The sequence below is a fragment of the Grammomys surdaster genome, unplaced genomic scaffold, assembly GCF_004785775.1.
Source record: "Grammomys surdaster isolate TR1022 unplaced genomic scaffold, NIH_TR_1.0 125946, whole genome shotgun sequence".
NCBI classification, from domain to species: domain Eukaryota; kingdom Metazoa; phylum Chordata; class Mammalia; order Rodentia; family Muridae; genus Grammomys; species Grammomys surdaster.
This window is the reverse complement of record NW_021620768.1, coordinates 795,466-807,709: the sequence shown is the minus strand read 5'-3', so window position 1 is coordinate 807,709 and position 12,244 is coordinate 795,466. Positions and strand designations below refer to the sequence as shown.

The window sequence follows — 12,244 nt, the reverse complement described above, 5'->3', positions numbered from 1 at the left end:
AACCTCAGTCCATCCTCCCTCAACCCCAGTCCATCCTCCCTCAACCTCAGTCCATCCTCCTTTAACCTGGACTTTCAAAGACAGTGGTCTTTAATGATTGTAGATAGTTCATTAGTCTTAGAAAATGGACTTGATCATCTATAAAAATACTGAACATTTTAAAGACCAGTAATCTACCAAATCCCATTTGGTTTCTGTTCTGACTTCAATTTCTTAGAGCCTTTCTCTTCTCCTTCCTTGAGGAATCTTATGAACACACAGAGGAGAGCCTTTGGCCTTTCTGAGGTTAGAGAAATATGCATCTCATCGAGGTATGTTGTCCTCATGTAGCTATTAGAACAACTTTGTATTTGGTAAACAGGACTTCTGAAGGACCTAGAGGGAAAGGCAAGGGATCATGTGATGGAAGAGGAGGCGTTCTAGAGAGCCTAGAGATGGTCACATAGTCAGTGTGAGTATGCAGGAACAGAGACAGGAAGGATATGATTAGGAAACCACCCACCTGATTTTCTAGAGAACCAGCAATAAAACAGAAACACTCCAACAGCCATGATGAGCAGTCCCACAGTGATTCCAGTGGCCACAGGAACAGTTCTGTTCTTTGTCATGTCTGAGGGGCAGAGGATACCCAAGCATAAACCCAGGAAAGGATGGATAGTTTTGAGTGGCTCTGAGTCTTGAATTTGATGTTTTGGTGTTGGGGAGGAGAAGAATCTTTGTGACCAGGAGTATCGAGGCTAAGTAGTGATAGATGTGGCGCAGATGATGGCTCATTTGTTTGTGAGAAAGCTTGTCTCTATGCCCAAGGAAAGGCAAGAGTCAAGACAGATTGTGACCAGAGAGAGAAGGAGGAGCCAGCTGATGATTTTAAGTTCCGAGATGCTCTTTAAGCCTGGATCTCCTGCATCAATTAGGAGTCACTTCAAAACACAATGGTTTAGAGAGCCATCGGCTCAAGGACTTGTCTTTGAGAAGCACTTTCTTAAAAAAAGAAAAAAAGATATAAAAAGGCCGGGCAGTGGTGGTGCACGCCTTTAATCCCAGCACTTGGGAGGCAGAGGCAGGCAGACTTCTGAGTTTGAGGCCAGCCTGGTCTACAGAGTGAGTTCCAGGACAGCCAGGACGACACAGAGAAACCCTGTCTTGAAAAAAAAAAAAAAACCAAGGGAGAGAAAGAGAGAGAGAGAAGAGAAAGAGAGAGAAGCGCTTACCTGGTCAGCCATGGTGAGCACTGTGTGTTGAAGCATATTTGTCAGTGATGAAAAGTGTGTACCCTAAGGCCACTGTCAGCCTCACAGAAGTTTCCAGAATGTTCCAGAGTCAGAGAGATGTTGACAGAGACTCCTTCTCTAGAGGGAGTTGAGATGTTCCTCAGGGTAACATTTGTGTGTGTGTGTGTGTGTGTGTGTGATAAAATTGGTACAGGATTTGGGGGAGAGCCTCTCAGAGACTCACGATGAAGCTCTACCATATTACCTAACACAGCCTGAGCTCCCGACATCCTGAGTGTGAGGACAAGGAAGGGACACTGGAACTGAATGGAAACGAAACTTCAGTAGAAGCTTCTGGGATATTGTCAGCCTCACTGGAGTAGAGCTACTCTATTCTCTAAGCATTCCATAGTCAGATAGAAGTGGAAGGACTCTCTTATTTCAGAGAGGGCTGACCTGCTCCCCCGGGTGACATCTTCAGGCAAAAATGGTACAAGACTAGGAAAGGGAGCCTTCCCAGGTCTCACAGTTTAGCTTCCCCATGTCCCCCACTACAGCTTGGGCCCCAAGGAAGGTCTGAGATTAGGGCAGGGTGGGACCCTGGAACTGAGGGAGATGAACTAGCCATTGGTTTCTTCTATTTGAACACAGCCCTCCACACTAAAGGCATTTCTGCCTGCAAAATGTCATTAATAGTCTTTAGTGGCCTTCTCGGGTTCTTCAGAGCTCATCTATAATTTATTTATCCAAATTGTGGGAAGTGAGAATGTTTGCATAGTGTTGTGTATACTCTGAAGTACCTGACACATAAACACAAACCTGTTTGCAGAATATGAGAATGAAGACACAACCGAAAGCTGGGAATTTGAGAGATGAGAATTACTAGAAGAGAAAAAGATGGGCTTGAGAGAACATGCCAGAACCTGCAGTGGAAAGGGGCCAGATCCAATATGGAAGGACTATGTATAGGTTATGAGGCTGGCAGTTGTGCAGTGACTGAGGACAGGCAAGTTGGCTGGTCTGTTTGAATTGCTGCAGAGGGTAGGACAGCAGTCTGACAGGCCCAGTAACTGTGATGAAGTAGAAGGCTGGACATTCAGTCAGGACTGGCCCTGCTACAGATTTGATCTTCATCAAACAATAGAAAGGCATGAAGCTGGACTGGAGTGGGCCTGGAGTGGAGCAGGTGGGTCACTAAGTGGCACTTCAATACTGTCATTGAGGCATCATTACTGGGACCTAAAAAACTGAAACGCTGGTCAAGTCTGGGAAGAGCAGGTTGTGTCTTGGCTCTGCAAGACCATCTGGGTAGTGGTTGGAGCAGCTTGCAGTCTTTGATTGGAAATCTGCTAGAATGCACACACACACACACACACACACACACACACACACACACACAGAAAGTAAAGTTAAGGAGTTTGGGGGGAAGCTGAGCGGTGGTGGCACACACCTTTAATCCCAGCACTTGGGAGGCAGAGGCAGGAGAATTTCTGAGTTCGAGGCCAGCCTGGTCTACAGAGTGAGTTCCAGGACAGCCAGGGCTATACAGAGAAACCCTGTCTCGAAAAACCAAAAAAAGAAAAAAAAAAGAAAGAAAGAAAGCAAGAAAGAAAGAAAGAAAGAAAGAAAGGAATGTTTCCTCTATATTTTAGAAGGAGTCCCCCTGAAATACTCTCCATCATGCCTTGTTCACCTTTAACTCTCTAAAACTGAAAGCTCATGGCAAATCTGCTGCTGACTGCCTCTGGCATCACCAAGACCAATAAAAATTATGCCACAGATATGGGGAAGGACCCTCTTACCCATAAAGGGAATGTCCCAGACCCAGTTCTCTTATGGGGCCGAGGATTGATATGCCTGTTTGATACCACAGAAGGCACAGCTAATTGGCTACCAAAAAGATTAATGAAATAAATAGATAACCCCACAAAGCCAGGCCCAATCATAAATAAAATGAATAACAATTTACATCCAGGGAAGAGAAATCTCCCTGAGAATTCCCTCCTTTTTCCTTTCCAGGTAAAAATGTATCACCCGTGATGTCTGCTGTTAGAAGTTCTAATCCAGATGCTAGCCTCCGAACTTATACTACTCAGACCTTCAAAGGGCCATTGACAAGAACATCAAACAGCTAGAGATTGACATCACTAATCTGAAGAAATCTCTCGTTTCGCTGTCTGAAGAGACCTCCAAAAATCAAAAAGATCCTTATTGGACTTGATTTACTCTATTATAATAGAAAAGGCTGTGTACAGCTCTTGACTGTGTACAGCCCTTAAAGAAGGATATTCCCTTTACGTAGACAAGACAGGGATGGTTAAAGAGAGCATGAAAAAGGTCAGAGAAGGCCCTGAGAAAAGTCAGAGAGAGAAAGAGAAAGATGAGTGCTGGTACAAGAATTGGTTTTCAACCTCTCCAGGGTTGTCAACCCTACTTCCTCTCATCTTGGGACCATTAATTGGGTTCTTTTTGCTTATTTCTTCTGGTCCCTGGGCCTCAAATAGGCTGACTAACTCTGTGAAACAACAGATAAATAATTTGGTAGCAAAACCTATTCAGATACATTATTATAAGTTAGCTATGGAGGACCATGAGACCCAAGATGAGGTTGTTACTCTATCCAGGGTGTTCCCAAAACCCATCTCCACCCAACCTAGAAGAGGGGACTTCCGCCCCTAGACCAAGCAGAGAGGGGCCACCCAGAACCCCCTCTGACTGGTGATCTGAATTCTTGCTTAGGCTGCGATGCTAAGCACTGCAAGGGAATATCAATAAAAGTTAAAAATATCTCTCTGGGTTCCCTGAGGGACAAGCCTGACTACATAGGGGTTGATGTCAAAAGTATCCCCTCTCCAGGAAAAAGACATCGGGATGTGTATGGCCCTCATGCCTCACTGGACAACATCAGGGGAACCAGAGCCATTACAAGGTCCCCTTCAATTACTGGAGGTCAGGCCTCTATCCCCGCCTTCGCAAGATTAGATTCGCCACAGCCCTTCTATACTTAGAGAAGGGAGGAGATGTCAGGGACATTCCTGCTTACACACTGAAGGCCTAAAATCAGCCATAGGCCTAAAATCAGCAATAGGCCTGTCATATATGTATACAACCACCAAGTCTTGGTCTCTGTGGATAAACACTGAAACAGATGGCTATAAGCTATTGTAAACAGGAAGTTTTTGTGACAATTTACCAGCCTGAGTAGTGATAGACCTTGTAAATAGGTAGCCTTGGCAGATATTACCAATTTAGATAAGGACAAGTGAATCATAGACAGAGTCATAGTGACCTGTTCCCTGAACCCTCACCCAGCCGATACCCTGTTCTGAAAAATATCTGTATTTCCCCTGAACACCCACGCTCCAGTGTCATCCCCTTCCCCACGTCCTGCTTTTTTGTGTTTATAACCCCTGTGTGAATGAGTATAAATTACAATTTGAAAAAAAATTATATATATTTAAAAAAAAAGGAGTTTGGGGGGATTTTTTTTCTTGTGCACATTTGAGACTTTTATGCCCATGGTCTTGGTAGCTGAGGGAGGGGAATCCCAAAAGCAGGGAAAGGATGAGGGACCCCACCCTCTGGAATAGGCAATGGGTGGGGAATCTTAGGCTGTTGACTGGCCTGGGTATTTAGCTGGAGTCCATTTGACCCATGAGAGATGGATTCAAGTTGATTCCTTGGAATTTACTACAGTCTATTTTTTTTTTAACGTTTCCAAAAAGCGATAAGTTTTAGACATGTTCGCATTACCATTGCTTGTAATCTATACTGAAACTCACATACTCACACCTTTGTGTCATAGTAGAAGCTTGGGAAACAGGTTTTTTTTGGGGGGGGGTTGGGGGGTTAAGAGCATGAATACTTTTTAAGGTAAGCTCAGGGAAAACAGAAACATTCCGTGGAGCAGAAAGGGCAAAAGGTTGCTTGATCTTGATTTTCAGATGACTACAAACCACGAAAGAGGGGCTTCTTCCCTGTATCCAGAGACTGGATGTGTGTGTATAAAGTTAGTACAATGAGAAGCACTTTTAAATCTATACTTGAAGACAACCAAAAGAAACTTAAAATCCTGAGCTTGTGTCTGTGATAATATCAGAACTCCATTGATCAACGTCAAAATTCTGAAATTTTGAAGTCTTAATACAACAGTAGCTTATCAAGGGAAAGAAATCTGAAGCACTTTTATCCCTTTTATATACCGTAACTCACTTTTTACCACTCTTTAAGCTTTCACATCCTCTAATCTTTATAACTTGCATTTACACACCTAACTTAGACTCTAAAACACTTTCTTGAATCCTCATAATGTAAGCTTTCATATCCTCAGACTTTACAAAAAAAAAAACCCCACAAAAACCCAACAATCCTATTTTGAGAAAGAAATATATCCTACTGTGAGAAATCTTCTAGTTCTTCCCTGAATTGCCTATGCTGTCTTTCTTATTTTCTTTACTCTCAAGACAGCATTACAGAAAATTCTCACCTACCCAGGACTCCTGGGCCTCTTTTTCCTTGTGTTACAAAGGATACATGTCTGATGTATCGCTGATGTATCAGACTCAGTATTTTTCTACAATGCTGTTATACTGCTTTGGAAAACAAAACAAAACAAAACAAAACAAAACAAAACAAAACAAAACAAAAGCAGCTGGATTTTTACTTTCTTCTAAACAAAGATTCATGTGAAATAACAAGCACATTTGTCCAGTAAGTGGCTCCATTGTGATGTTAACTAGTGGCCTTGACAATGACCAACCATGATCTGTATAGAACGAAGTGAGGATATGACTGATCTAAGGTGTGCCTGAGGGGAACTGATTGGTTGGTTGTAGTTATGAGAGAGAGCACAGCCAAAGACATCTTGAAGAGTTCAAAGCAGGGAGAGAAAGTAGTGGGCTACATATGGCCATCAGAGTGAACTGGGCCATGAGAGGAGGGGAGGAGAAGCAAGAAAGGAGGACCAAGAAAGGGGGGCAAAAGAGAGAGGGGTACACAGACCAAGAGAGAGCCACGAGCCAAAAGGATAAAGAGAGCCAAGAGAGTGCATGGCCAAATGGCAGGGTTATATATAGACATAAGATGCTGGGGGAGGGGAAACTCATGGGCTGGAGAAGTTTAGGGTTAGGGGGTGGGGTGAGGAGAACTGAGAGAAGCCAGGGGCCAGCGTAGGACTCTAACAGACACTTACTCAGGGACCCTAATGGCCATCATGCACTTTGGTATGCTAATAGGCACCACAGTTAGTCATTCTTTTGGATCTGACACATATCCTGTCACCCTCTAACAAAGGTCTAGAAAACTACATCATGCAGTAAACTTATATTTGTTTAAATGGGCTTCTAGAAAGAGGCTCATGAGAACCCTAGAAAATTAAGAAACACATTTCACAAGGAAGCCATTTTCTCCTGCTCTTTCAAATCCAGTCTTCCCCCAACCTATGCTGAGAGTTGTTATTACTTGGAACTCTGGAAAAACTAAGGTCTTGCATAGTATTTGTTCGCTCCACTGTTCTGTAGAGAAGTTGATAAGTGCTTGTAGAGAACTGGATGACTCTGTTGACGCAGTTAGCTTGGGAACTAAACATCACAGGGCACAAGAAGACAGCATGAGATGACCACACACATTTATTAAAGGCTGTGGAGGTTTCTGAGCCTATTGAGGGATGGATAAGCACAGACAATGAGTTTGGCTGAGAAAGGAACCTAGAACAGGGCTGAGGTGATTATGGTAGGAAATAAAGGTGTTGGGGGCAAACTTTCAAAAGGGTTTGGTGAGAGGGAAATCTGTATAGCAATGGGTATCAGCAGGAACCCAGGACTTACCAAAGACAGAGATCCATATAGCCTCACTGCGCTGGGCTCCCAGGCCATTGTCTGCTGTGCAGTAGTAGTTTCCAGATCGCTCTGTGCTCATAGAGAAATTGAAGGATGCTCCTTCTCCAGAGAGTGTAGAGCTGTTCCCCAGGGAGACATTCTCATAGTAGAACTCATACAGGATATATGGAGAGCCCCTCTGGGATTGACAATGAAGTGTCATCAAGTCTCCCTCAAGGGCCTGGGTCTTGCCGGTGCTTAGGTTGAGAACTGGTTGAGACACTGGGACTGGAGGAAATAAAGTGGGTTGACAGTTACTTCTATTTTGTTCTAATGCAAATGCCTGGTCTCCATTCTACCAGATCTTGGGATAGCTCAACCTTCCAGACTGGACACCAGCAATCTCCTGACTTCCATGCTGGTCTTTTATCTATTCCTTTCCAGTTTGCCTTGTCCCTCCTGGCTTCCCTTGTTAGCCAACTTTCCTTAATTTTACAGAGATGGTACCTTCAGGGGAGAAGTTTGTATTTTGCTGCCATAGGACTGACACCCTTTCCTCAGTCAGCTCTTTGCTCCTTTGTGACCCATTTCCTCTCCTGAGTCTTAAGCCTCTGTGTCAGTCTCTGTTCTCTATTTCTCTGCTTAGGGTAGCTTCAGTGCTTTGCTCCAGGATCTTTAACCTTCTAAATTTCACATACTCTTGCAGGATGCTCTCCTCAGGTACTACCTTCTTCCAGGTACCCCAAACCATCCATTCTATCAGAATATTAGAAGCTGAGCAGGAGGAGGGTAGGTTCTGTGGATGGTAACTGTAGCCTGTTAGGAGTATGCAACCTGACCCTGTATATGACTTCTGGAGGTTGCTTACTTCTGATGGACAATAGCTTCTCCTTGCTCCATTGCCTGGACATGGGAATAATTTTGCAAGTTCTCAGAGAATGGAGAGATGTGTTGAGGTTCAAGAGCCTTAGGATTTCAGTCTCATGTTAAAACTAACAGGTAGGTGTTGGGCCAGAGGGAGAGGCCTTCAGCCTCTTGGTGAAGCTGTACTGTATTCTCCATAGCATCTCATTGTAGGAGACCAGGGGTGGGAAGAAGTAACCAACTGGGGTTTGAAGACGTGCAGTGTGGTCAGAGTAAGTCCCTGAGAATCCTTCTGTTTACAGTAAGATGTCAGGAGGCATTTCCCAAGATACACTACTTCTAGCATCCCATCTGTTCCTCCTTTATAAGAGCCATTTCATTTTAACCGAGGAGGATTTGTAATTTACAAAGGGTATGTTCCTAATTACTGAGCATTTTCCTGATGTTCTGAGAATTCTCACTGCCCTCAGCTTGTTCTGTCTATTTCTAAGTATTTTCTAATGCTTGACAGGTTGTTCAGAACATTGAATTATTGGTAATCGACAACATCTACTTCCACTTGACTGTCTCAAGTCCTCCTTAAGGATCTCCATGTGCAATGTGGGAAATCCATGTGTAATGTGGGGAATCCATTCCTCAGATGATACCTGGCAACACACACCTTTTATGGTGATGGGAATTGCCCTGCTGACAAAACTTCGGCGGCTGTTGTTAGCTTCACAGTAATACTCCCCTGCGTCGCTGATGTTCACTTTGGAGATCTTGAATTCTGCTTCTGAGGACTTAGGAATCTTTGTTTCTTTATTCAGCACATCCCTTTTATACCAGGAGAATGTGAGGGGCCCTGGGACTCCTTTTATTGAGCAGTTGAGTAACAGCAACTGCCCTTCAAACATCAACTTTGAGGCTGGGATGATGCTTGTTTGGAAGTCCGCCAAAGCTCCTAAATGAATAAGAATGACATGTGTGGGACTTTTGGCAATGGCATGCTCATGGGTGAAGGGTGGAAAGACAAAACCTGTTTTACCATGTGGGAAGGGGCCCTAGAGTAATGTTAGGCTTGTCTCTGGGAAGTGAGAAGACAGTGGAGACTTTTCTGCCAGCTGAAAAGGCCCTACATTCCTGAGGGCCTTGTCAAGGATATGGAGAAGGTTATTCTGCCCAACTTGACCTCATGTCTACCTTATCCTGATAATTCCAGAGTTGTTACCCAGGGCTCAACACTTAGGAAAAGTGGAGGAGGGAAACAGGAGACTTGGCATCAAATATGATGGCCCTGAGTACAGTGTCAGTAGCGTTTGACTGGAAATGAAGAATTGTCATGAGTAATAAGCTGGCCTTCAGTTGGCACTTCTTAACTTCTCTAGTGTACCTGTCAGACAAGCAAGGAGTTTGAGTCCAGGATCGACTCACAAAGAAGGATTGTCCATCCTGGGAAGAGTTTTAGGCATATTGTCTTAGGACAGTGCATTTTGGATTATTCTCCAGTCTTGAAGAACAAAATATGATAGTTGACTAGAGGATGGGAATGTGTGTGGTTCAGCAGTTAGGATGAAGGAAAGACTGTGCTAGGAATAACTGTGATGCGACTGTTGGATATGCCCTCTCTTTCCTCTCTGAACTGTTCATCTTTAAATCAGTAGCCACAGGTGCACCCATTTCTTACAACAGAAGAGTAGACTGATAGAGTTTTGTCAGTCAGATTGGTTTCTTAGCAAAGGGAGGAAAGTCATAGGTAATGCTCTTACTTCCCTTCGCTCCACACCCAGCATCTAGGTGTTCTAGACTACGTGTCCCCTACTACACCATCTCTAAGGGCATCAAGATGGATCTGCTTATTTCCGAAGACTTCATCTTTTGGCTGTCTTGTCCTAAAGCAGTCTGCATTAGGCACCTCCTGTTCTGGAAACCTGTCTTTTTGACTGAGCCGAACATTCAGCCCAGTTTGAGGGCTGACCCCATTGTAGGGATGGTTCTGATGTTGTCCTGTTCCCCAACTGGTTCTTGATCTGTCAGTAAAAAGCCATGGGACAATTGCTGGGTGGAAGGAATAGGCGGGACTTCTGAGTCACTGGAGGAAAGAGATAGATGAAAGGGAAGAGAGAGTTAACTATGCTTCTGCTGGAGAAAAGTTGACAGGTCATGTGAGATCTCAAAATGGAGTGGCTACACAGGCTGCTCCTACAGGCAGGTGGTCAGGGATGTTTAGCAGGGACTATATTTAATAGAGCAACTAAAGTTTAGGGCAGGTGAGAGATTCTGAGCTAAGAATATTGATAAGGGCACATTAGTAGCAGGAGTTTAATAATGCCTGGCAATTGTGCCTAAAAGGCAAGTTGAAAACGAACAACTGTGTATGTGTGTGTGTGTTTTATCTGTGGATTCAAGGGAAGCTGAGCAGGAGCTGGTATTGAGGCCCGTTCCCGGAGTTATGGTGAGTAACAAAAGCTATACACAACACCTCATAGTACACAGTTCAGGATCATAGCATTGGAAGGAAAACTTATGTCAGACTGAGACCAGAAATGCCTTTATCTAAAGGCATCGAGAGAAAAAAAATGAACATGTTTTTTGTTGTCTTGTTTTTCTTTCTTGGTTCTAAGCTCATCAGGGATATCTACAACAGCTGAGTATTTTCTCTCATATAACTTGCACAGGCATGAGAAAATACTTTCTATAGAGGCTAGTAACCCAAACTGTGTATGCTTTTAAATAGCTTCCATGCCTGGAAAAAAATCTCAGAATGATACTCACTCTGCACTGGAATTTTGAATGCTCTACTTTGTTTTTCAACTTGAGAATTCTTTGTTTCTGCCTTGCAGCGGTACCACATTGAATCTTCAGTCCATATGGCAGGAATGTGAAACTCTGAGGAGCTGTTGCAGCCTGATCCCAGAGCCTGGTAGTTTCTGAAGAAACAGAACTGGATCTGGGCATCTGACCTCTGTGCAGAGAGCTGGGTTCTACAGGTCAGGGTCACTGGGCTTCCATCTATGGGTTGGGAAGGTCTGGCCATCAGCACAGGATGTGGGAACAACTCTAGAAAGAAAGGATCACAATCGTTCACTGAGCAGGTAAGTACACCGCAGAAAGCCCCCTTTCATCCTCAGGACCGATGTATGGAGTGGTACCACTCCCCAGGCGCTGGCTAGAGGGAGGTGCTGCTTTTGATTACCAGCATCCTTCTACCCAAAGATTGTTTGTGCTTCTGCTCAATGGACTGGCAGCCCACCCTTTCTTCCTATTCTACCTCTATAACCATAGGAAGCCTGCCTCTGATTAACCTGTTCAGAATAATTAAAGCCATACCTTGGACTTGAACTTCGACTGTATTGGAAGAAATGACGCTCCCCCAAGCCCACGTCGACTTCCTAGAGCATTTGTATTGACCGTTGTCCTTCAGATTTGCATGACGAATATGGAGCTCAGAACTAGGATGAGGTAATTCCAGAGCTCGATTGTTCTTGTAAAATGTCAGGGTCTCTGCTGCTATGCTTCGCTTTGTGTCGCACCTCAGCACCACAGAGTCTCCTTCGAACACAGGAGGTGGAGCTCGCAGTACCAGGGAAACTGTGAAGACACCAGGCCCACCACTTGGAACACACCAGACCCACCACTTGGTTCCCTCTCCTTGGTCCCTCTTGTTGCCATTCTAAGTAGGCTTTACAGGAAGTGGGAGTGGAGAAAGCATCAACTCTCTTTCTGAGCTTAAACACCTTCACTTTGAGAAATGCTGGACAGCAGAAGGTAAGTTAAAAAGCTCCCCGCATCATTGTGAACGCAGTCTTCGAGTTCCTTCTCCCATGTTTGTATACCAGAGTTTCTGTACGTCTTTCGTTCTTAGGGGATTTTAACGACTCGTATCTACTTGCAGACTCGCCTGTCGTTTCACTAGTGCCCCTTCTATGTGAACCATTACTGCAGCTAAATTTTCAGAAGCCACAATTTTCTCTCAATACTCTCAAAATCATTTAATGAGATCTCCTGTTCAATCAAGTGTCCTTTATTTTGGGGTGTGTAGATTTATGAGCTTTGGTAGGAAATGTTCAAGGGAATCATGAGGTCAAAGAGCATTACTTTTTTTCTTTCCTTGTTAATAATGTGTTTTCTTGCTCACACAATCAAAGGCTATTTTTACTAGGCTGATACTACTTCAACTTTAAAACAGAGGGCTTCAAGACCAAAAAAGAAATATATATGCCTCCCTCTCTTTCTCCCCCTCCCTCTTGCTTCCCTCCATTCCTCCCCCTCCCTCTTGCCTCTCTACCTTTTCTCCCCCTTCCTCTCTTTGTGTATCCATAAAAATCAATCCATTTGTTTCTATCTATCTAACATTTACACACACACGCACAC

At 44.1% G+C, this 12,244-nt stretch overlaps 1 protein-coding gene across 9 annotated transcripts in view; it reads right to left on the bottom strand.

The window, feature by feature from the left end:
* Positions 1–12,244, bottom strand: part of LOC114609017 (Fc receptor-like protein 5) — a 72,195-nt gene that overhangs the window by 44,277 nt on the left and 15,674 nt on the right. For 8 of the 9 annotated variants that reach the window (XR_003709451.1, XM_028753220.1, XM_028753215.1 and 5 more), the window contains 5 exons: positions 11,201–11,461; positions 10,646–10,930; positions 8,553–8,834; positions 7,037–7,315; positions 503–610 (listed from right to left, as the gene is read on the bottom strand). Coding sequence is in view for 8 of the 9 variants with exons in the window: in XM_028753220.1 (XP_028609053.1) it covers positions 503–610; positions 7,037–7,315; positions 8,553–8,834; positions 10,646–10,930; positions 11,201–11,461 (1,215 nt within the window). In the remaining variant the exon portion in view is untranslated. The remainder of the gene's footprint in view (positions 1–502; positions 611–7,036; positions 7,316–8,552; positions 8,835–10,645; positions 10,931–11,200; positions 11,462–12,244) is intronic. The other variant, XM_028753218.1, reaches the window with a different exon arrangement.